Source organism: Drosophila elegans, unplaced genomic scaffold (genome assembly GCF_018152505.1).
Source record: "Drosophila elegans isolate 14027-0461.03 unplaced genomic scaffold, ASM1815250v1 contig_152, whole genome shotgun sequence".
Classification (NCBI taxonomy): Eukaryota; Metazoa; Arthropoda; class Insecta; order Diptera; family Drosophilidae; genus Drosophila; species Drosophila elegans.
Genome location: NW_024545517.1, coordinates 10,310 through 33,423, shown reverse-complemented (window position 1 = coordinate 33,423; position 23,114 = coordinate 10,310). Strand labels below are relative to the sequence as shown.

The window sequence follows — 23,114 nt, the reverse complement described above, 5'->3', positions numbered from 1 at the left end:
CAATAACCTCCATTGGCTCATAAACGCTCGCTCCCCCTCTGCCTGGACTTCAAGGTTCTGCTCTACAATTCAACGCTTAAGCCAGTCTGGACTTACGGCTCCCAATTGTGGAGAAACGCGAGCAGCAGTAACATCGACATTATCCAGCGAGCACAATCAAAAATCCTGAGAACTATCACTGGGGCACCTTGGTATGTTCGGAACGACAACATCCACATAGATCTGGGCATTCTACCCGTAAAAGATGAAATTTCAAAACAAAAGGCGTTCTACCACACCAAGCTAACTTCTCATCCAAACCAGCTCGCCAGGGGCCTAGCCAGGGTTTCCAACCGGACCCGATTGCAACGAAATGACCTTCCAGCTCAGCAATAGTTATTAGAGCCCTTACATCCCGCGTCAGTCAACTTGACTGTCAGATATAGCTTTTTAATTTAAGATTTTATATACTTATTGTTAGTCTCAATTCAGAGAAGATTCAATAAATAAAATGCATAAGTAAAAAAAAAAAAAAAAAAAAATGTATGCATGATGTATGATATTATAATGTTCGTAATCTCGGACTACAGAAAGCAACAGTTAACAATAAAAAAAAATATTTTTTAAAAATTACAAGGTAGCGGTTACCCCTTAAACACAGACTGCATGTAGCTGTCCACTGGCATGTAGCATGCATGTAGCTGTCCATCGTCATCACTATCCCTTAACCCAACAAAAGTTCTTTTGATATAAATGGCTTTCGTCCTTGGACGTCCTTCTCAGAGTTCAACACCTCGTGTCGAATGTAAAATTTCACTCCAGAAATCAAAATTTTTTTATTCTACTCTCTATCTCTTCAAAAAGTGACGTCAGACGTCAATGCGGCTATCTTAATCAATAACGTAAAATTTCTAGATCATTTAGAAGACATCGAAACTCTAAAAATTTTACTAACAATCATCGCTGTTGTCAAAGGTATCGAATTATTCTAATGAATTTAAAGATGATTTTCAAGCAGGGTAAATTTCAAGTAATTTTACTTAGTCAAAATCTAGCAAACACAAAAATAAAAAATAAGTTTATAATTTTGTATAACCCTTTCGATTTTAAATTTTCTCATTGCATATATTCAATAATTCATAGACTTGTTAATTTTAATAGTTTATTATACAATAGTACACATAAAATATAATCACAATGTTTCCCAAGATGCAAAGAACCATTATCTGAACCCAAATGTGAATGCACCATAATAAAACAAACAAATGCTTTCGAAAAAAAGAAAAAGCCATATGTTCATTCTAAGTTACGGCATTTTAAGAATGCATTCAAATAACTTTGTGAAATGATCCTTTCCTTAACTATAGGGTAACAACTATCCGCAAAATACACCGATACCCAATATTGTTCATTGTCTAATTGCAATTGTACGCAAAAGGCTATAGTCCAATCTATATTAGAACACTGAAAGGTTTTCTCTCAAGTAGATAAGTGACTTTCAAATAATGAAATAAAAAATATTTCAGACAAATTAAAAGAAAATTTGAATAATTTCGAAAAATCCTACAAAAGTTTGTCGCAAAACCGAAACGTGCAAAAAAAAGAACCATACAGAGCATTCAAAGTTTTGGTGGAAATCTTTAATGAATCACGCTAATTACTTACGAAAACAGAGATAAATTACACTAGTTAAAGCCGAAATTCAACCAAGCCGATGATAAAAATTTGTGTCTTCTGTCTTACGGATATACCACTAAAAAGTTTTTCTCTATGCTTTTTTTAAAGTTTTTTTTAAGTTAAAAAAATTGTAATACCAACAGATCAATCTTTAACACTGTCATACAGAATAATTTGATTGGATAAGTAATTTTTCTGCAAGAACACACAAACTTTTTGAATTTGGATGTTAAACGACTGTAAAACAGCTGCTATGCTATACTCTTAAAAACTTCAAAAAAATCCGTTGAAAAATCGTTATAATTTGGTCTGGACCTCTTGAAAGCAACACACAAAAAAGGCCTGTGAAAATTTACCCTCCGTGTTTTTGGCTAATAGGGAAACGAGCTTCTCGTTGGGAACAAGTCGTCGAACAAAACGTAGCTTAACTGACATAAATCTAATGATTGTAACTTTTCTACGACCGTATAAACATACACCGCCTAATAATTGGCATCACCAGAGTTTCGCGATTTGTAGGCGTTAGGATGGACCAAATTTTGAAACAAAATTGCGCTGCGTAGGCATAACAATCAGCATATTATATCCCAAATCTTTGGTTCTTAATGTTAAGATCATGATCTTCATACGGACAGACATACAGACAAGCAGAAAGTCAGACAAACATGGCTAAATCGACTGCGGCTATTGATCCTGATCGAGAATATATAAAGGGAGATTTTTTAGCAACTTTCTTTATGCCAGGCCTAGTTTTTGAGTTAATGCTAGTATTTTTTTTTGTAACCCTGGTTAATGTTTTCAGCTTTTCAGTGGAGTGCGTGTTAGCACTTAATAAAGCCGGCGCAGAATGAGCGTTGCGGCTAATTTTATTTATGTACAAAGGTTTACATTGCTTATACAAATATACATAATGACTAAAAATATTTGCAGAGGCTAGAAAATAGCTAGCTTTAATGGGTTTTACATTGATTTAACATTAAAATTAACATTAACATTATTCTCAGGATAACAGAGATGAAAAACGCTAGGTTTACAGTAGTGACCGTTCAACAGTCTTTAAAAATATCAATAGTCAACAGCAGACTGTTAATAATTTTAGCCTGGTAACGCCGTGCCTGTGGCAGCCACCGCAGATGGAGAACATGAGGCAGGAGTAGCTGGTTTCTGTGGCCATACCAGGATTTGCTGTGCCGACGAGTTGAGCAGGTGAGTCCAACATGTCCATATAGGAGACGTGAGGCAGTGGTAGTCGGGGTCTGGGCCACATCAGGATTTGCTGTGCCGACGAGCTGAGCAGGTGAGTCCAACGTTGACTTTGTTGTTTATTTTGCGGCCTGTGTGCAAAATTGTTTTAACTGGTTTTCCTCCTTCTTTCCGAGCATGGTGAGAACCAGCACTTGGCAGCCACCACATCCATATAGGAGACGTGGAGCAGGAGCAGGCGGATTCTAGACCACATCAGGATTTACAGGATTTGTTGTGCCGACGAGTTGAGCAGGTGAGTCCAACGTTGACTTTGTTGTACATTTTGCGGCCTATGTGAAAATTGTTTTAACTGGTTTTCTTCCTTCTTTCCAGCATGGTGAGATCCAGCATTTGGCAGCCACCATATCCATGTAGGAGACGTGGAGCAGGAGCAGGCGGATACTGGGCCACATCAGGATTTGTAGGATTTGCTGTGCCGACGAGTTGAGCAGGTGAGTCCAACGTTGACTTTGTTGTATATTTTGCGGCCTATGTGCAAAATTGTTTTAACTGGTTTTCTTCCTTCTTTCCAGCATGGTGAGAACCAGCACTTGGCAGCCAACACATCCATATAGGAGACGTGGAGCAGGAGCAGGCGGATACTGGGCCACATCAGGATTTGTAGGATTTGTTGTGCCGACGAGTTGAGCAGGTGAGTCCAACGTTGACTTTGTTGTTTATTTTGCAGCCTGTGTGCAAAATTGTTTTAATTGGTTTTCCTCCTTCTTTCCAGCATGGTGAGAACCAGCACTTGGCAGCCACCACATCCATATAGGAGACGTGGAGCAGGAGCAGGCGGATTCTGGACCACATCAGGATTTACAGGGTTTGTTGTGCCGACGAGTTGAGCAGGTGAGTCCAACGTTGACTTTGTTGTATATTTTGCGGCCTATGTGCAAAATTTTTTTAACTGGTTTTCTTACTTCTTTCCAGCATGGTAAGATCCAGCATTTGGCAGCCACCATATCCATGTAGGAGACGTGGAGCAGGAGCAGGCAGATACTGGGCCACATCAGGATTTGTAGGATTTGTTGTGCCGACGAGTTGAGCAGGTGAGTCCAACGTTGACTTTGTTGTTTATTTTGCGGTCTATGTGCAAGATTGTTTTAACTGGTTTTCTTCCTTCTTTCCAGCTTGGTGAGTTCCAGCATTTGGCAGCCACCATGTCCATGTAGGAGACGTGGAGCAGGAGCAGACGGATACTGGGCCACATCAGGATTTGCAGGATTTGCTGTGCCGACGAGTTGAGCAGGTGAGTCCAACGTTGACTTTGTTGTTTATTTTGCGGCCTGTGTGCAAAATTGTTTTAACTGGTTTTCCTCCTTCTTTCCGAGCATGGTGAGAACCAGCACTTGGCAGCCACCACATCCATATAGGAGACGTGGAGCAGGAGTAGGCGGATACTGGGCCACATCAGGATTTGTAGGATTTGTTGTGCCGACGAGTTGAGCAGGTGGGTCCAACGTTGACTTTGTTGTTTATTTTGCAGCCTGTGTGCAAAATTGTTTTAACTGGTTTTCCTCCTTCTTTCCAGCATGGTGAGTACCAGCACTTGGCAGCCACCACATCCATATAGGAGACGTGGAGCAGGAGCAGGCGGATTCTGGACCACATCAGGATTTACAGGATTTGTTGTGCCGACGAGTTGAGCAGGTGAGTCCAACGTTGACTTTGTTGTATATTTTGCGGCCTATGTTGAAAATTGTTTTAACTGGTTTTCTTCCTTCTTTCCAGCATGGTGAGTTCCAGTATTTGGCAGCCACCATGTCCATGTAGGAGACTTGGAGCAGGAGCAGGCGGATACTGGGCCACATCAGGATTTGCAGGATTTGCTGTGCCGACGAGTTGAGCAGGTGAGTCCAACGTTGACTTTGTTGTTTATTTTGCGGCCTGTGTGCAAAATTGTTTTAACTGGTTTTCCTCCTTCTTTCCGAGCATGGTGAGAACCAGCACTTGGCAGCCACCATGTCTATGTGGGAGACGTGGAGCAGGAGCAGGCGGATACTGGGCCACATCAGGATTTGCAGAATTTGCTGTGCCGACGAGTTGAGCAGGTGAGTCCAACGTTGACTTTGTTGTTTATTTTGCGGCCTGTGTGCAAAATTGTTTTAACTGGTTTTCCTCCTTCTTTCCGAGCATGGTGAGAACCAGCACTTGGCAGCCACCACATCCATATAGGAGACGTGGAGCAGGAGCAGGCGGATTCTGGACCACATCAGGATTTGCAGGATTTGTTGTGCCGACGAGTTGAGCAGGTGAGTCCAATGTTGACTTTGTTGTTTATTTTGCGGCCTGTGTGTAAAATTGTTTTAACTGGTTTTCCTCCTTCTTTCCGAGCGTGGTGAGATCCAGCACTTGGCAGCCACCACATCCATGTAGGAGACGTGGAGCAGGAGCAGGCGGATTCTGGACCACATCAGGATTAACAGGATTTGTTGTGCTGAAGAGTTGAGCAGGTGAGTCCAACGTTGACTTTGTTGTATATTTTGCGGCCTATGTGCAAAATTGTTTTAACTGGTTTTCTTCCTTCTTTCTAGCATGGTGAGAACCAGCACTTGGCAGCCACCACATCCATATAGGAGACGTGGAGCAGGAGCAGCCGGATACTGGGCCACATCAGGATTTGTAGGATTTGTTGTGCCGACGAGTTGAGCAGGTGAGTCCAACGTTGACTTTGTTGTTTATTTTGCAGCCTGTGTGCAAAATTGTTTTAACTGGTTTTCCTCCTTCTTTCCAGCATGGTGAGATCCAGCACTTGGCAGCCACCACATCCATATAGGAGACGTGGAGCAGGAGCAGGCGGATACTGTGCCACATCAGGATTTGTAGGATTTGTTGTGCCGACGAGTTGAGCAGGTGAGTCCAACGTTGACTTTGTTGTTTATTTTGCAGCCTGTGTGCAAAATTGTTTTAATTGGTTTTCCTCCTTCTTTCCAGCATGGTGAGAACCAGCACTTGGCAGCCACCACATCCATATAGGAGACGTGGAGCAGGAGCAGGCGGATTCTGGACCACATCAGGATTTACAGGGTTTGTTGTGCCGACGAGTTGAGCAGGTGAGTCCAACGTTGACTTTGTTGTATATTTTGCGGCCTATGTGCAAAATTTTTTTAACTGGTTTTCTTCCTTCTTTCCAGCATGGGGAAGTTGAGTTGAGCAGGTGAGTCCAACGTTGACTTTGTTGTTTATTTTGCGGTCTATGTGCAAAATTGTTTTAACTGGTTTTCTTCCTTCTTTCCAGCTTGGTGAGTTCCAGCATTTGGCAGCCACCATGTCCATGTAGGAGACGTGGAGCAGGAGCAGACGGATACTGGGCTACATCAGGATTTGCAGGATTTGCTGTGCCGACGAGTTGAGCAGGTGAGTCCAACGTTGACTTTGTTGTTTATTTTGCGGCCTGTGTGCAAAATTGTTTTAATTGGTTTTCCTCCTTCTTTCCAGCATGGTGAGAACCAGCACTTGGCAGCCACCACATCCATATAGGAGACGTGGAGCAGGAGCAGGAGCAGGCGGATACTGGGCCACATCAGGATTTGTAGGATTTGTTGTGCCGACGAGTTGAGCAGGTGGGTCCAATGTTGACTTTGTTGTTTATTTTGCAGCCTGTGTGCAAAATTGTTTTAACTGGTTTTCCTCCTTCTTTCCAGCATGGTGAGTACCAGCACTTGGCAGCCACCACATCCATATAGGAGACGTGGAGCAGGAGCAGGCGGATTCTGGACCACATCAGGATTTACAGGATTTGTTGTGCCGACGAGTTGAGCAGGTGAGTCCAACGTTGACTTTGTTGTATATTTTGCGGCCTATGTTGAAAATTGTTTTAACTGGTTTTCTTCCTTCTTTCCAGCATGGTGAGTTCCAGTATTTGGCAGCCACCATGTCCATGTTGGAGACGTGGAGCAGGAGCAGACGGATACTGGGCCACATCAGGATTTGCAGGATTTGCTGTGCCGACGAGTTGAGCAGGTGAGTCCAACGTTGACTTTGTTGTTTATTTTGCGGCCTGTGTGCAAAATTGTTTTAACTGGTTTTCCTCCTTCTTTCCGAGCATGGTGAGAACCAGCACTTGGCAGCCACCACATCCATATAGGAGACGTGGAGCAGGAGCAGGCGGATTCTGGACCATATCAGGATTTACAGGATTTGTTGTGCCGATGAGTTGAGCAGGTGAGTCCAACGTTGACTTTGCTGTATATTTTGCGGTCTATGTGCAAGATTGTTTTAACTGGTTTTCTTCCTTCTTTCCAGCTTGGTGAGTTCCAGCATTTGGCAGCCACCATGTCCATGTTGGAGACGTGGAGCAGGAGCAGACGGATACTGGGCCACATCAGGATTTGCAGGATTTGCTGTGCCGACGAGTTGAGCAGGTGAGTCCAACGTTGACTTTGTTGTTTATTTTGCGGCCTGAGTGCAAAATTGTTTTTACTGGTTTTCCTCCTTCTTTCCGAGCATGGTGAGAACCAGCACTTGGCAGCCACCACATCCATATAGGAGACGTGGAGCAGGAGCAGGCTTTTTTTTTTTTTGGTTGTTATATTTATTGCCCTTTGATTACATGTATTGTAATATTTAGGTACATTAAATGGCGGGAAATAGTATGTACATTGCATTTTTATGTGTTAGTGTATTATGTCTATTTTTTTTTAGCTATATTTAAGCTTAAAGCTAGATTAGTATATTTTGGGTTACATTTGGGATTTTAGGTTGAGGGTCACACTGTTATTTAATGTAAACATTGGTGGTAATAATTTAGGCGTGCTTTCTTTTCCCGCAGTAACATTTCTCGCCATCTAATTTATCGCCGCAGAATCCTCCCTCGCCGCAGTCACTTTCCCCGCCGCAGTTTTTTTTTTTTTTTTTTACTCAACGACACTCAGGAGAAGACTGTTGATCAGAATTCCCTGGTCGTTATATTTATTGCCCTCTGATTACATGTATTGTAATATTTAGGTACATTAAATGGTGGGAAATAGTATGTACATTGCATTTTTATGTTTTAGTGTATTATGTCTATTTTTTTTTAGCTATACTTAAGCTTAAAGCTAGATTATGTGTTAGTATATTTTGGGTTACATTTGGGATTTTAGGTTGAGGGTCACACTGTTATTTGATGTAAACATTGGTGGTAATAATTTAGGCGTGCTTTCTTATCCCGCAGTAACATTTCTCGCCATCTAATTTCTCGCCGCAGTATCCTCCCTCGCCGCAGTCACTTCCCCCGCCGCAGTCGCGTCCCACGCCGCAGTCCTTCCCACGCCGCAGTCAGGAGCCTCTTGTTTTGATTGCCGCAAACATTCCAGTGTGTTTTGCCAGTGGCCGAGAGAAGCTGAGTGTGCTTTTGTTTTGTTTTGTTTCTGTGTTTTTCTCAGAAGTCAGATTTGGCCAGATCCGCAATGCGTTTGAGTCAGGTAAGTTGAGGTAGTCGCAGCGGATGTTTGTTGACGGATGTGTTTATGTTTTTGATTTTAGTTATAGCGCATTTAATTATAATTTATTTTATTTCTTGCAGATTTTCATCGTGAGTCATCTTCTTGCTTGTCAGAAGCCAAGATACCATTTGTGGCAGGTAAGTGGCTTTTAATGAAAATTGGTTTATTGCACAAGTGTTATAATTTTTAATTTGTTATTGTACAGGCGCAGCTGAAGTTTTAACTGGGACTGACTCGCACTATTGGCATGTATTAAGGTTTTGGTTTTGTTTATAGCGCGTTTAATTTTAATTTTTCCTTTTTGCATTTTTCGCAGAGTCGTCCACCGCAGCAGTCATAGCCCTTCGGAGGCCAAGAGGAACCGTTTAGAGCAGGAAAGTAGTTTTTAATTTAGATTGATTTGTTGCGCATGTGTGTTATAATTTTTATTTATTTTTTCCGCAGGCGCTGCCGGAGCTTGGTTGGGCTGGATCGCTTATGTGGCAGTTACGTTTGTAATTTAATTTTATTTGTTACTCAATTAATTTAATTTAGAGGACATTTTATATTTGTTTTTTTCCCCTTTTTTTTCCAGGTTCTTCCATCGCAGCAGTCAGAAAGGATTTTCCCTTTTTTTTCCGTGGCCAGGAAATCATTTTAACCAGGTGAGTAGCTTTTAATTTAGATTTATGTATGTGTTAATATTTATTATTTTTTTTTTTTATTTTCAGGCGTTGTAGAATTTTTATTGCTGGTACTGGATCGTATTTATGTTAGTTAAGTTTATGTTTTAAATTTGTTTATTGTGCGTTTGGTTTTAAGACTTTTTGTTTTTTATTTCCCGCAGGTTCGGTCGTGGTAGCAATCACGGGCTTACGGTTGCCTAAGAAGCCCTTTAAAAAAGGTAAGTGGCTTTTAATTTAAGATTGTTAATTGAGTATTGTTAACATTTTTATTTTTATTATTTTGTAGGCGCAGCGGAAGATTTTCTTGTTGTTGCTGGATCATACTTGAGTCAGATAAGTTTATGTTTTTATTTTTTTAATGCGCATTTAGCTTTTGAAAATTTTTTTGTTTTTTATTTTTTGCAGTTTCATCCATCGCAGCAGTCAGAGTTTGGAGGCCAAGAATCATTTCAAGCAGGTAAGTAGTTTTAAGTTTGGATTTATTAATTGCGCTTGTGTATTTTTATTTTTTGTAGGCGTATCCCTCGCCGCAGTCATGTGAACCCGAAGCCGGTCAGGAGCCCAAATGGGTTCCAATAATGTGTCAGTTTGGGATTCCCTCGCCGCAGTCAAGGTGTGGGTTGGGGTAGGAAGTGTGTTTTGTTTTGGTTTTGTTTATTGCGAGTGTGTTTTTAATTATGTTGTTATTTTGTTTTTTTCAGGTGAATCCCTCGCCGCAGTCATGTGAACCCGAAGCCGGTCAGGAGCCCAAATGGGTTCCAATAATGTGTCAGTTTGGGATTCCCTCGTCGCAGTCAAGATGTAGGTTGGGGTAGGAAGTGTGTTTTGTTTTGGTTTTGTTTATTGCGAGTGTGTTTTTAATTATGTTGTTATTTTGTTTTTTTCAGGTGAATCCCTCGCCGCAGTCATGTGCACCCGAAGCCTGGTAGGAGCCCAAATGGGTTCCAATAATATGTCTGTGTGGAATTCCCTCGCCGCAGTCAAAGTGTGGTTTGGGTAGGAAGTGTGTTTTGTTTTGGCTTTGTTTATTGTGAGTGTGTTTTTGATTATGTTGTTGTTTTGTTTTTTGCAGATGTATCCCTCGCCGCAGTCGTGTGCACCCGAAGTCGGTCAGGAGTCCAAGCGTGGTTCAGACAAGTGAATTTGTTTTTGTTTTTATTTATTATAAATGATGTGTTTTTAAATATGCCCTTTTTTCCGCAGGTTCGTCCATACGAGCAGATTGAAGCCGTAGCCTCACGCCTCTCCGCAGTTTCAACCATCAGGAATCGCAAGGATGTTCCACCAATTATGCTGACCCTAGCTGGCAGTAAGGATGGGAAGATACCCCGCTGCCGTCGCCTTTCTTTGGACCAGAAAGGGGTTCATCGGATGTATGCGCGCCTGTGTTACCGCGCAGAGCATGTCCCTCGCTGCAGTCGTGTCCGGAGATCCTTGTAGGGGTTCGTTGCATCAGTTTTCACCTTCATGGTCAGTCAGAGGCGCGACCCAATCAGGCAGCGCGAGGCCTTCCCTATGACCAGGAAAGCTTTCAAGGCAGGAACTTATGTTTGTGGAGAACAGACTTTTTATCTATATGATGTATTACAGGTGAGTGCTTTGTCTGACAATTATATTGGATCTGTCTTGGTCCTTAATGTCCTCTGCGTTTATTGGAGAGTCGACCCTTGCAGCAAGGACCCCAAGGGAGAGCTGTGGTTGACAAAGACCCTTAATCGCATTTCGTGTGTCTTGCTTAATGTACCCATTGCATGCTTCATTTTGGGAGAGTCAATCGCTGTAAGGACCCCTTTTTGGGAGAGCTGCACATGGCAAGGACCCCTTACTGTGAGCGGTCACTTTGCGTTCTTTGCCTGGGCTTCGCATTTTGGAGAGTCGACCCACACAGCAAGGACCCCAAAGGAGAGCTGTGGTCGATAAGGACCCTTAATCGTTTACAGTGGCATGAATGCTATTTGTGTTTACTATAGCTAAGGTTGGGAGAGCTAGTTGTGGTAAGGACCCCTTACTGGGAGAGCCGCAGTTAGCAAGGACCCCCCATTGTGAGCGTTGAAGAATTATTTAATTTTAGTTTTATTTGCTCCTTTGTTTTACTGTGTGAAAGAGTCAATCTCCTCAGTCACATCAGTAGAAACCTCTTTTGGCTCAGTTAGGAGAGTCAAATGCAGTAAGGACCCCTTAATTTGGGAGAGCTGTGCATGGCAAGGACCCTTTATTATGAGCATCATTTTGATTTTTAATTTAGTTCACGCGTCCATGCGTCTGTGTGGAGTTCACTCGCCGCACTCGGAATGTAATTGGGGTAGGTAATTGTATTTTATTTTGGCTTTGTTTATTGTGGGTGTGTTTCTAATTATGTTATTGTTTTTATTTTTGCAGGTGTATCCCTCGCCGCAGTCATGTACCCGAAGCCGGGTAGGAGTCCAAGCATGGTTTAGATGGGTGAATTTGTTGTTGGTTTTAATTGTTATAAATGTGTTTATATTTATGCTCTTTTTTCCCCTCGCAGTCCTGTCCAGCCGGGCGCGTTTGTGCGAGAAGGACTTTGTGAATTTTACACGAGCAGTACATGGCTCGGGAAGGCAGTTCAAGTCCTCCAGAAGAACGCAGGACAGTATGGAGTCGTCCAGGACAGGAGCAGGTGTTTGTGGATAACTGGTAATCTATTGATGGGCCCATTTTTGAATTTACTTTTGACCCCTTTCCCCTTTTTATTATATTTTTTTAATTAGTTGGATAGTATAGGGTTTGTTGTTCTATGTGGGTTTGGAAGTAAGGATTATTATCCTTATGATGCCGTGAGGTTGTCCTTCCATTTTGTCAAGTAGTTCTTCTCGTGTTATTCTTCCCTCTCTAAAAAGTTTATTATATTTGTTGATAAGCAATTCACACCATCTCTCTGGGGGTTTAGTTTTTAATGCCTTTTTTCTCTCATTTTTCTTTTTAATTTCCTTTTCGTTTTCTTCCTGTTCCTCTCTCTCGTCTGTTAGTCGCAGTAATGTAGGAAGACTTTTTCTATATTTTTCCCTTAATTTATTCAGTATTTGTTTTTCCTCACTTTCCGTGTATCCGTATGTGCTATTGTAGGTGGGCTCTATTGGTGGTTCAGGGATATTTGCTCTAGCTGGCAGCAGGTATTTTTGGTATTGATCTAGGTATCTGGATCTGCTCGCCGCTAGCCTTTTGGGGATATACGGTTTTAGAATGAGATCTCTTATAAGTGGATTTGTGTGGGTTGTTGTTGAGATCGCAAACCTTTGGCTAGAGAGAGCAAAGACTTCTGAGAAAGATTTGATGTTATGTATTTCTCTGATAGTGGATTGTTTTGTGTACCTAGATAGATTTCCTTATTAGCTTATTCTCCACCGTTTGAATTTGTTTGGCGCTTGTTTCTAATATTAAGGATCCCCAAACAGCTATTGAGTAGTGCAAGATGGGCGATATTATTTGTTTGAAGAGAAGTGTTTTGGTGTTGTCAGGTAGTTTGCTTTTTTTGCCTAGTAGCCATTCTAGTTTTTTATAGCTTGAAAAGATTTTTGCTCTTAATTGTAAAACGTGTGATTTAAGAGAAAGTTTTTTGTCCAAAGTAACCCCCAAGTAGCGTTGCTTGTTTTGTTTCATTGTCCTTTGTCCGTCAACAAGTGGGGTAGTATACGGGTTTTCCTTTCCTCTTAAGGAAAATAATATGTGTCCCGTTTTTTTTGCATTTATCGAGATATCCCAATGTTTAGCCCAACTACAGTATTTGCTTAGGTATTTGTTGCTCAACTCAGTGGCTGTTCTTGCTGTTGCAGCACTGCTAAGGATGACGGTGTCGTCTGCGTATGTGGCAAGTAGCATATCCTTAGGGAAGTAGTTAGGGAAGGACCTTTCGTAGCTGGGGTTAGTTTGGATTGGAAGCGGCATATCAGATGTGAAGACTGAGAATAATATGGGCGCTAGGTTTCCTCCTTGTGGCACTCCAGCTGTTATTTTGCATGTTTTTGATGTAGTGCCGTTGCCTAGCTTTACAGAGAATGTTCTGTTCTGTAGGTAGTTTTCTAGGACGTTGAAAATGCAGATAGGGAGAAGCTCAAATGCCTCTGAAACATCGACAAAGGTTGCAGAGCACACCTCTTTCTCTTCGAAGGCCTTTAAAATAAATTGTGTTACTCTGCTTAGTTGATGTTCAGCACTGTGTTCTTTTCTAAAGCCAAACTGGTGGTGAGGAATAGCTTTAGCAAAGGATTCAGTCTCAAAAAGCCTGACCATTAGGATCTTTTCGAGTATTTTGGAGAAGCTGGGTAAGAGGCTAATGGGCCTGTAGGAGCTTGCACAGGAAGGGGATTTTCTTGGCTTAAGGATCATAGTGATTGTTGCGTGTTTCCACTGGCTTGGAAAGTGACCTGTTTGTAGAATCCTGTTATATATAAGAACGAGGTACAGTCTGGCTTTTATTGGTAGAGTTTTAATCAGTTTGTTGTCAACTTTGTCATGTCCAGGGGCTTTTTTATTTTCTAGGACATCAATTAGCGTATTAAGTTCTGCTAATGTGACTGGCCTAAGTTTTTTGTGATTCTGCGCTCTTGTCATTGCTGCGTTAATCGTTTTGTAGTTCGTTAGTTCCTTTTTAATTTGTTCTCTGTCTGTAGTTTCGTTCCTTAGGTTTGGGGTGAATCGGGACTCTAGGTGAAGTGCAAGGACTTCGGCTTTTTCATCCGCAGTCTTGGTCCAGAGGCTGGCTGGTGTGGGTTTATTAGGGTCAACTTCCTTTTTAAGTGGCCAGCAGGGTTGCTCTTGTCTCTTAATTGTATTTGTCATTTTCCATAGTTTGTCCATTTTGTATCTGTCTGTAGGGTCAATATCTTTTATTTTGTCATTTATATTTTTTTCCCTTAGTTTTTTAATTTCCTTAGCCAGTTTATTTTGCGCTGCTTTGAACCATGTTTTTGCTTCTTTCGTCCCTGTAGCTCTGTATATTTTATTGAGTTCTCGTTTTTGGTTGAGTAGGTTGATGGTTCTTTCGTCAAGCTTTATTAGATTAGGGTTTTCCTTATGTCTATTGTTGTTTCTGTTCTGCGTGTGGGTTTGTGGGGTTGCTTCTTTGGCTGAAGTGTTGATGTTTCTCATGAGTATGTCAATGCAGTCTTCTATGTCCTGCCCTGATTTAATGTCTGTGTTTAGTAGAATTTTGTCCTCCAGTAGTTTTTTAAATTTAGGGATGTTTGTATTTTTTGTAATTATTGTAGTCTTTGTCTTTTCCTGCATGATGTTGGTTTTATTGAAGTTTATAGTCAGTAGTAGGGGAACATGGTCAGAACTGAGGTCTTGAGAAGCAGTAATCCTGAGATATTGCCTTTTGAATCCATTATAGATGGCGAAGTCAATTGCTGAAGGCTGTTTCCTGCTGTCAAATGGGTAGTGTGTTGCTTCGCCAGTGGCTAGAGTCTGAAGGTTTCTTGTGGCTTGTAGACAGTCGTGTAGGTGTCTGCCCCTTTCACAAGAGCGGTAGTTACCCCAATTCGGGTGTTTGGCATTCCAGTCCCCGCCCAGGATAAATTTTGAATTACCACCCAGTACTTCCTTGAAGTAGTTGAACATTTTGGTGAAATGATTTGGACTCCATTTGTAGGTAGGTGGGCAGTATATCGGGGCAATGATAATCATGTCGGCTCGAATGCCGCTTGACGGGATGAGGACTATTGGTGAGCTTTGGAAGGATTCTGTTTCAATGGGGTTTAAGGCTAAGTGTCTTATATTTTGGTTGACTATTATGGCAGTGCCGCCCTTTCTATTTGAGCTTGGATTGCGAGAGTAATAAGTATGAAAACCTGGGAAGTTAAGGGATGTTGAATTAGGGTGTAGCCTGGTTTCGGTGACCATCATTATTTGAATTTTTTCTTTGACTATAAAAGGCCTCTATTTCATTTTTTTTATTTCCTGCTCCACAGGCATTCCAGAAACATAGTTTTAGTGAGTTTGTGTTATTGTTATTGTTGTTTGTAGTGTGTGTCATACGGTAGGGTTTTTTACGGCTGATTAATGTGTTTTATTTCCTAGTTTGAGCTTCCTATTAGTGTCATTATTTTATTAATGAAGTTGTCCAGTTTAATTTCTAGGCTTTCAATCCTTAACTCTAGGGCGTGGCTGAGGATATTATTTTCCATCGGAATTGGTTTATTATTGGGTTTTGATTCTTCAGGGGAATTTTTATTTTCAATTATTCTAGGTTTGAAGAAAGCTCTAGCAGCTCGGCTAGTTGTCGGGGGGCTTTCCCCAGCTTTCTGGTTTGTTTGGGGGAATCCTGGGGGGGAATTTTTTCCTTGGGAGTCTGTTTTTTTATTCATCTCTCGTAGTCCTTGTTGAAATTTTTTTAGGTGTTGCTCGGCTGGGTTTTTTTTTGTCATTTTGGGTTCCTTTTCTCTCCGTAAGCGGTTAAGCCTTTTTTGGATGGCAGTGTCGTGGTGTGAGGGGCGGTGGGTAGAGGGTTTTCTCCTTTCTTTGGTATCCCGGAATGGGTTTTGCCTTGAGTTTGCAGCTGGCGGTTTAGGGTAAACATGTGAGAGGGGTTGGGGCCTGATTTCCCTTCTGGTTTCCCTGTATTCTCCCAGATTTATTTGGTTAATAAATAATGAGCTTTTTTCCTTTTTATAGGCTGGGCAGCCCCTGTACGAGCTGACATGCGCCCCCGAGCAGTTTGGGCATTTAGCCGGAGTTGATCTTGGTTTTAGCCAAACTCTTGTTTCATGGTTTCCAGCACACTTCAGACACCTTGGGCCTTTTAGGCAGTGGTTTCTGGAGTGGCGGAAACCTTGACAATTGTAGCACTGGACCGGCTCTCGAGTTCTGTGCATCATTTCAACTTTGATGGTTTGGTTGCCCAGGACCTTCAAAGTGAGTATACTTTTGTGGTATCCGTCAGGCTGTGGTTCTAATTCTATTTTATGTAATTTCATGGGTGCCCCAGTTGTCCTATTTTTCATACATTGCACACTGGTCCCAAAGTCCAAAATTTGTGCAAGAATCCAATTTTTTTTTTTAAGAGTTGGGCAAAAACAATATTTTATTGCGATAGAGTAATATTCAGGGCAATTGAAAATAATAGATTTTCAATTGAAATTGTATCCCTGCGATCGCTGGCAGCCCTGGAAATCAGCTGATCGTTTAGCGCAAACTTTGGCATTGCTTTCTCGTGAAATTAATGCAAAGTTTGAAAACAAATTGTGTAAAATCTAATATCTCGATTGCAATAATTCAAAATGGATGATAATTGTGCAGGTATGTGAAATATTATGTAATTTTGCAATATTTGTTATATGTGTAATTTCTTTATTAATATGTGTTTTTGTGATGTTATGTGTTTTAGCAATTCTAACCTAACTTTTGTCGTGTTCCGTGGAATAAAGGTATATAGTATTTAATCGTATTTAATAAACTATTGATACAGATGTTATCTTTAACATATATATTTTTTGATTACACTAATTTTTTTTGCCCGTTTTTGCCCGATTCCATGAAATATTGTTTTTTGACAGACAACATCGATTTGAGCTATGCTGAAATGGTAGAGGTTTGGCTGGCAAGTGGTCGTGAAAATAAAAGTATTTATGATTTTGTGCTGCAGCATATTATTAAAACATTAAAGGAACATATAAAGAACTCAATAGACAAGAAAATAGCAAACTTTGTTGCTGCATTAAAAACACGGTTAAACAATTGTAACCGGGATGTTTCAAGACTTAAGAAGAAGCATGAAAATTGGCTCGCATTACGTTTCAAAATTATTACCATCTGATTTTATGGAAGAGGCCCCCAAAAATGCAGGACGCCCACGACTAAACTATGATGCAGGAAGTTGCCGATTAAAGCAAAGATTAGCTGCCGATCTTTCATCTAAAAATAATAACGACGTTAATCTTCTTGCTCATGCAGCAAACTTGGCTGCAAAAAAGGCGCGATTGACCGTTGAGGAAGTATCTTCCAAAGCAGAGCCTGTACCTTTCACTCCAGAAGAAGCCTTAGACTTTTTAATTGAAAACGGCTTTACAAAAAAACAGTATATGAGCATAAGGCAGCAAAGTAAATGCAGGAATTGCGACATTTATCCGAGCTACAAAAAAATTATCGCTGCAAAAGATAAGTGCAGGCCTAAAGGAATAAATATTACGGAGTCTGTCGCTTCTGTTTCACTACAAAACATGCTTAATCACACTGTCGAACGTATATTACAATTACAAAAAGACATATTTAACGTTTATCCAAATATTTGTAATATGAAATTAATTGCCAGTTATGGATTTGACGGCTCAACTGGCCAAAGTTTGTACAAACAATATTTTGAAGATTGCATACCAGATACATTTGATCAGTCTTTGTTTGTAACAACAATAATCCCACTAAAATTGATTGATTCGACAGGTCAAGTTATTTGGATGAACCGAAGTCCGCAGTCTGTTCGATTTTGTAGGCCCCTCAAAATTGAATTTATTAAAGAAACCAAGGACCATATCAAAAAGAAAAGGCAAATTTGGACTTGGAAATTCAAAACTTGCTGCCATTTGTTTTTGAAAATGAAAGAGACAAAAAATATATCATACACTTTGAGCCAAAAATGACATTAATTGATGGAAAAGTCCTAAATATTTTAACAAATACAAATTCAACGCAGTCTTGTCCAATTTGTGGAGCGACTCCCACACAATTTTTGACAATCACCGATCTTCAATCGGAAAAATTCATGCCGAAAAGCTCCGAAGCACTAGAACATGGAGTAAGTCCTCTACACGCGTGGATTCGTTTTTTTGAATTTGCTTTAAAAGTTTCCTATAGAATTGGTCTTAATAAATGGCAAGTACGCGGCCCACAAGATAAAGAACAAATGACTATTCGAAAAAGCGAAATTCAACGAAAATTATGGGAGGAACTTGGACTTCATGTCGATAAACCTAAGGCAAATGGAAGCGGCAGTACTAATGACGGGAATACCGCTAGGAGAGCGTTTTGCAATACAGATAAATTTGCGAAAATACTTGGCTTTGACCTGGAAGTTTTGAGAAACTTTTATTACATTTTAATAACTATTTCAAGCCAATTTGAAATTAATGTTTTAAAATTTAAAAGTTTCTATGAAAATGCTGCTTTTTTATACATGAAAAAATATCCCTGGTACCCAATGTCAGCTACGGTACATAAAATATTAGTACATGGGTCTCAGATCGTAGCCGCATCCCCCCTACCTCTTGGCTGTCTAGGTGAGAACGCATCTGAGGCTCGAAACAAGATTTATAAAAATGATCGACGTTCGCATGCAAGGCAAAATAGTCGACTGAATACCATGACAGATGTTTTTTGTAGAGCACTCGATTCGTCGGATCCATTTGTTTCCAGCATTTACATCAACGATAGACTACTTGCCAACACAAAATATAACAGTTATCCAATAGAGGTTATTCACCTGTTAAGACAACCAAATGTCAATTTCTTAAATAATAATATTAATACAGATGATGCACATGATGATGGAGATGACTTGGACACAACTGAATTTACTAATGACTATTCTTTTGATTTAGATGAAGAAAATGATTAATTTAATAAATATATGTGATAAAAAAAATAAATAAAATTAGCCGAAAACTTTCCTCATTTTCTATTTTAGTTATTTTTTCATTTAAAATATTTATTTTCTGATAAGAAACTAAAATCTAAGCCATGTAAAACTGAAAGCAATATCAATTGACAAACGGACGTATAAGTAATTTTGTTGTTTATAAGGGGAGGTAAGGAAGGCGTGGCCCGATCGCAATTGTAATTGTAGCTGTCTCTAGTGAGATGCTATTTTTCCTGCATTCGTCTGCTATGATATTGGCTGTTTGACTTTAAAATATTGGAGTCACGATATCTAGGTTGCTGGGAGAAACATTTTCAGCCGGGTTGCAATGCTTTTTTGCAGGCGTTTGGTCAGGGCTGTTTTCATTTTTTTCCATAAATCTTTTTCCAGGTGTGGCTATGGTCTTTTCGTCATTTATTTATTTATTCTATTGTTTTTAACTGCTTCTGCGTATGAGGTCAATTTATGTGCAGGGTTTTCGGGGTAGAGGAGACTGCGTCTAGCTGTGCTGTGGCTGTTTGAATTTTTAGGGGCGCAAATTCGTTGCTCTTTTGGGGGAGGGGATAAGGGGAGGGCATACAGGGGTTCATTTTCAGGGGGAGGTGATCTTTTCCTTTTGTCAGCTGGTGTAGGGGGGTTTGTGTGCTTCGGTTGCATGACGTTTATTTGTTCAAGAATTGCCTTTGTTAAAATTGTAGGGTCAACTAAAGCGCCATCTGGCATGTTCCTGAGGGAAGGGAGGCAGGGCTGCCACACGTCCATTTGGGCAGGGATGGGTTTTATGTAGTTCGATATTTTATTCGATAAGTCCATGTCAGCTGTGGTATTTTTGGTAAAGCGTTTGTCATCAGGGTTTGTATTCAGTGTGACAGTCATATTGCTAGCGTCAGTGGCAATGATATGCTTCCTATGATTGGCGGTGTGCATGACGGGAGAATTTTTTTTTTGTGTGGAGAGACTTGTGTGTGTATCAGTTGGGAGAGTTAGCAAGTGAGTGCTTGAGGCCTGTTTAGTGTTTGAGTGTGCGGGTGGAGAGGTGGTGATGTCAAATGATGAGACGCTACTTTTGGCGCCCATGCTGCATTTATTAGTGTTCGTGAGAGAGAGAGTGGTGAATTTTCTTCTTTCCCTTGTGTCTGTGTGAGTGTTTGAGAGGCGCGTAATTTTGGCGCCACTTGCGCCGCTGCAGGTGTTCGTGAGAGGAATGTTGTGTGTGGTGAGAGAGAGCCTGTGTTGTGTGATTTTGTGTGAGTGTGGATGGGCAATATTTTCCTTTTTTTGGAGTTGTTGGAGATGTTTGGCGTCAACATTTTTGGCGCCGTTTGAGAGGCGCGTAATTTTGGCGCCATTTGAGTTGCTACAAGAGATTGTGTGAGAATTGTTTTCTGTGGTGAGAGAGAGGTTGTGTTTGATTTTATGTGAGTGTGAGTGAGCAAAATTTTCCTTTTTTGGAGTTGTTGGAGATGTTTTGGCGTCAACATTTTTGGCGCCGTTTGAGAGGCGCGTAATTTTGGCGCCATTTGAGTTGCTACAGGAGTTTGTGTGAGATATGTTTTGTGTGGTGAGAGAGAGGTTGTGTTTGATTTTGTGTGAGTGTGAGTGAGCAAAATTTTCCCTTTTTGGGGTTGTTGGAGATGTTTTGGCGTCAACATTTTTGGCGCCATTTGTGGCCGGTTTAGTATGTGTCAGCGAGAGAGGCTTGAGATGAGTGAGTGTGTCAGAATTGCTATCTTTGTTAGTGTGTGGGTGATTTTCAGCAGATTTGTTTGATTTTTTGGGGGAGGGTTTTGAGTGTATGTGTGAGAGTTTGCCACTCTCTGAGTCATGTGTGTTCTGTGTTTTGGTGTTTGAGAAAATAACAAATTCGGCAGCTTTGCTGGCTGCTTCGTTTAGAAATTTATTTATTTGGATATTTTTTTGGGTTATGAGGGGATCCTCATCTATCTTTTGAAGCGCCATCAGAGTGATGTCATTGTCAGATCTGATGGGCCCATCTGATAGTTCAGAGACATCCATGAATAATGGGGTAGTGGGATGTTCTGGGCTAGAACTCAGTGATACGATATCCCCCTCACTGAGACTAACCGATGAGATCGAGTCGTTTGCCATTTTAATTGTAAATATAAATAAAAACTCTTCTTTTTTGTATTTATTTTCGTCAATATTGTATTTTTTTCTTTATTTCAATCAACTTTTTTTTAGCTATATTTAAGCTTAAAGCTAGATTATGTGTTAGTATATTTTGGGTTACATTTGGGATTTTAGGTTGAGGGTCACACTGTTATTTGATGTAAACATTGGTGGTAATAATTTAGGCGTGCTTTCTTATCCCGCAGTAACATTTCTCGCCATCTAATTTCTCGCCGCAGTATCCTCCCTCGCCGCAGTCACTTCCCCCGCCGCAGTCGCGTCCCACGCCGCAGTCCTTCCCACGCCGCAGTCAGGAGCCTCTTGTTTTGATTGCCGCAAACATTCCAGTGTGTTTTGCCTGTGGCCGAGAGAAGCTTGGGTCAGGTGAGTGTGCTTTTGTTTTGTTTTGTTTCTGTGTTTTTCTCAGAAGTCAAATTTGGCCGGATCCGCAGTGCGTTTGTGTCAGGTAAGTTGAGGTAGTCGCAGCGGATGTTTGTTGACGGATGTGTTTATGTTTTTGATTTAATTTGTTGCGCATTTACTTATATAATTTTTATTTGCAGATTTCCATCGCAAGTCATCCTCTTGCTTGTCAGGAGCCAGGATACCGTTTGTGGCAGGTAAGTGACTTTTAATTTAAAATTGTTTATATTTTTATTTGTGTTATTATTTTTTTTAGGCGCAGTGGAATTTTTCTGGTGAATGCTGGATTGCATTTTTTTTTTTGTCAGGTGTTTTTATATTTTAATTTTGTATATTGCACGTAGTTTTAAATTTTTATTTATTATTTTTTTGATTTGTTTTTAATTTATGTTTCTTGCAGGTTTGTCTGCCGCAGTCGTCACAGCTGTATTTTCTTCTTTCTCCGCAGTCGCAATCGTCAGGAATCACAGGAAATGGTCAACCAGCCAGGTTGTGCTTAGTTGGCTTTGGATAAGGATATTGATGGATTTAGTGGCGCGCTGTCTGGAATTTTATGGACCAGTGAAGATGGACAAATCCCTCGCCGCAGTCGTCTAGGCTTGGACCAGAAGAATTCGATGGCTGTGTCAGATAAGTTTATGATTTAATTATGTTTTTTGCGCATTTAGTTTTAAAGAGTTTTTAATTTTTATTTCTCGCAGATTTGTCCATGGAAGCAGTCAAGGATTTTCGGTTGCCAAAAAGCACTTTAAGGCTGGTAGGTAGCTTTTGGTATAAATATGTTAATTGTGTATATGTTAATCATTTTAATTTTTTATTATATCGCAGGCGCAGCGGAAGATTTTTTGTTGTTACTGGATCATATTTGAGTCAGATAAGTTTATAGAATAATTTTTATTTAATGCGCATTTAGCTTTTGTAAATTTTTGTTTTTATTTTTATTTTTAGCAGATTCTTCCATCGCAGCAGTCGGAGTTTGGAGGCCAGGAATCATTTTAAGCAGGTAAGTAGTTTTTAAGTTTAGATTTATTAATTGCGCTTGTGTATTTTTTTAATTTTTTTCTTTTTTTTCTGTAGACGTATCCCTCGCCGCAGTCGTGTTTACCAGGACCCTGGCAAGCCCAAGCGTGGTTCTGGCTGTGTGTTTGTGTGGAATTTACTCGTCGCAGTTGATATGTGTTTGGGGTAGGTAGGTATTTACTGTTTTGACTTTGTTTATTGTGAGTGTGTTTTTTAATTATGTTATTATTTTTAATTTGTACAGGCTTATCCCTCGCCGCAGTCGAGTGTGGAATTCCCTCGCCGCAGTCAAGGTGTGGTTTTGTTTTGCATTTGTTTATTGTGAGTGTGTTTTTAATTATGTTGCTATTTTGCTCTTTTACAGGTGTGTCCCCCGCCGCAGTCGTGTGCACCCGAAGCCGGTCAGTGAGCCCAAATGGGTTCCAATAATGAGGCTGTGTGGAATTCCCTCGCCGCAGTCAAGGTGTAGGTTGGGGTAGGAAGTGTGTTTTATTTTGGCTTTGTTTATTGTGAGTGTGTTTTTAATTATGTTGCTATTTTGCTCTTTTACAGATGTGTCCCCCGCCGCAGTCGTGTGCACCTGGAGCCTGTAGGAGCCCAAATGGGTTCCAATGTGTCTGTGTGGAATTCCCTCGCCGCAGTCAAAGTGTGGTTTGGGTAGGAAGTGTGTTTTATTTTGGCTTTGTTTATTGTGAGTGTGTTTTGATTATGTTGTTGTTTTGTTTTTTACAGGTGTATCCCTCGCCGCAGTCGTGTGCACCCGAAGCCGGTCAGGAGTCCAAGCGTGGTTCAGACAAGTGAATTTGTTTTGTTTTTATTTATTATAAGTGATGTGTTTTTAAATATGCCCTTTTTTTTCGCAGGTTCATCCATACGTGCAGATTGAAGCCGTAGCCTCGCCCCTCTCCGCAGTTTCAACCATCGGGAATCGCAAGGATGTTCCACCAATTAGGCTGA

General features: G+C 40.7%; 1 protein-coding gene and 2 long non-coding RNA genes across 4 annotated transcripts; all 3 read left to right on the top strand.

The window, feature by feature from the left end:
- Nucleotides 1–8,770: 8,770 nt before the first annotated feature.
- LOC121466789 lies at nucleotides 8,771–9,363 on the top strand. Of its 2 annotated transcripts, none has more exons than XR_005976977.1 (3): nucleotides 8,771–8,824; nucleotides 8,905–8,974; nucleotides 9,041–9,363. It is a non-coding gene; the product is annotated as an uncharacterized LOC121466789 (long non-coding RNA). The 2 variants fall into 2 exon arrangements; XR_005976978.1 differs by having other exon boundaries at nucleotides 8,774–8,815.
- A 119-nt stretch (nucleotides 9,364–9,482) lies between these two features.
- Nucleotides 9,483–23,114, top strand: LOC121466787. The gene is made up of 6 exons (XM_041707191.1): nucleotides 9,483–9,620; nucleotides 9,697–9,796; nucleotides 9,883–9,991; nucleotides 22,710–22,814; nucleotides 22,890–22,954; nucleotides 23,021–23,114. The coding sequence occupies exons 1-6, from the start codon at nucleotides 9,561–9,563 to the stop codon at nucleotides 23,041–23,043; spliced, it is 462 nt and encodes a 153-aa protein (XP_041563125.1). The 5' UTR covers nucleotides 9,483–9,560; the 3' UTR covers nucleotides 23,044–23,114.
- LOC121466790 lies at nucleotides 11,334–15,986 on the top strand. Its single transcript, XR_005976979.1, has 3 exons — nucleotides 11,334–11,653; nucleotides 15,629–15,868; nucleotides 15,942–15,986. It is a non-coding gene; the product is annotated as an uncharacterized LOC121466790 (long non-coding RNA).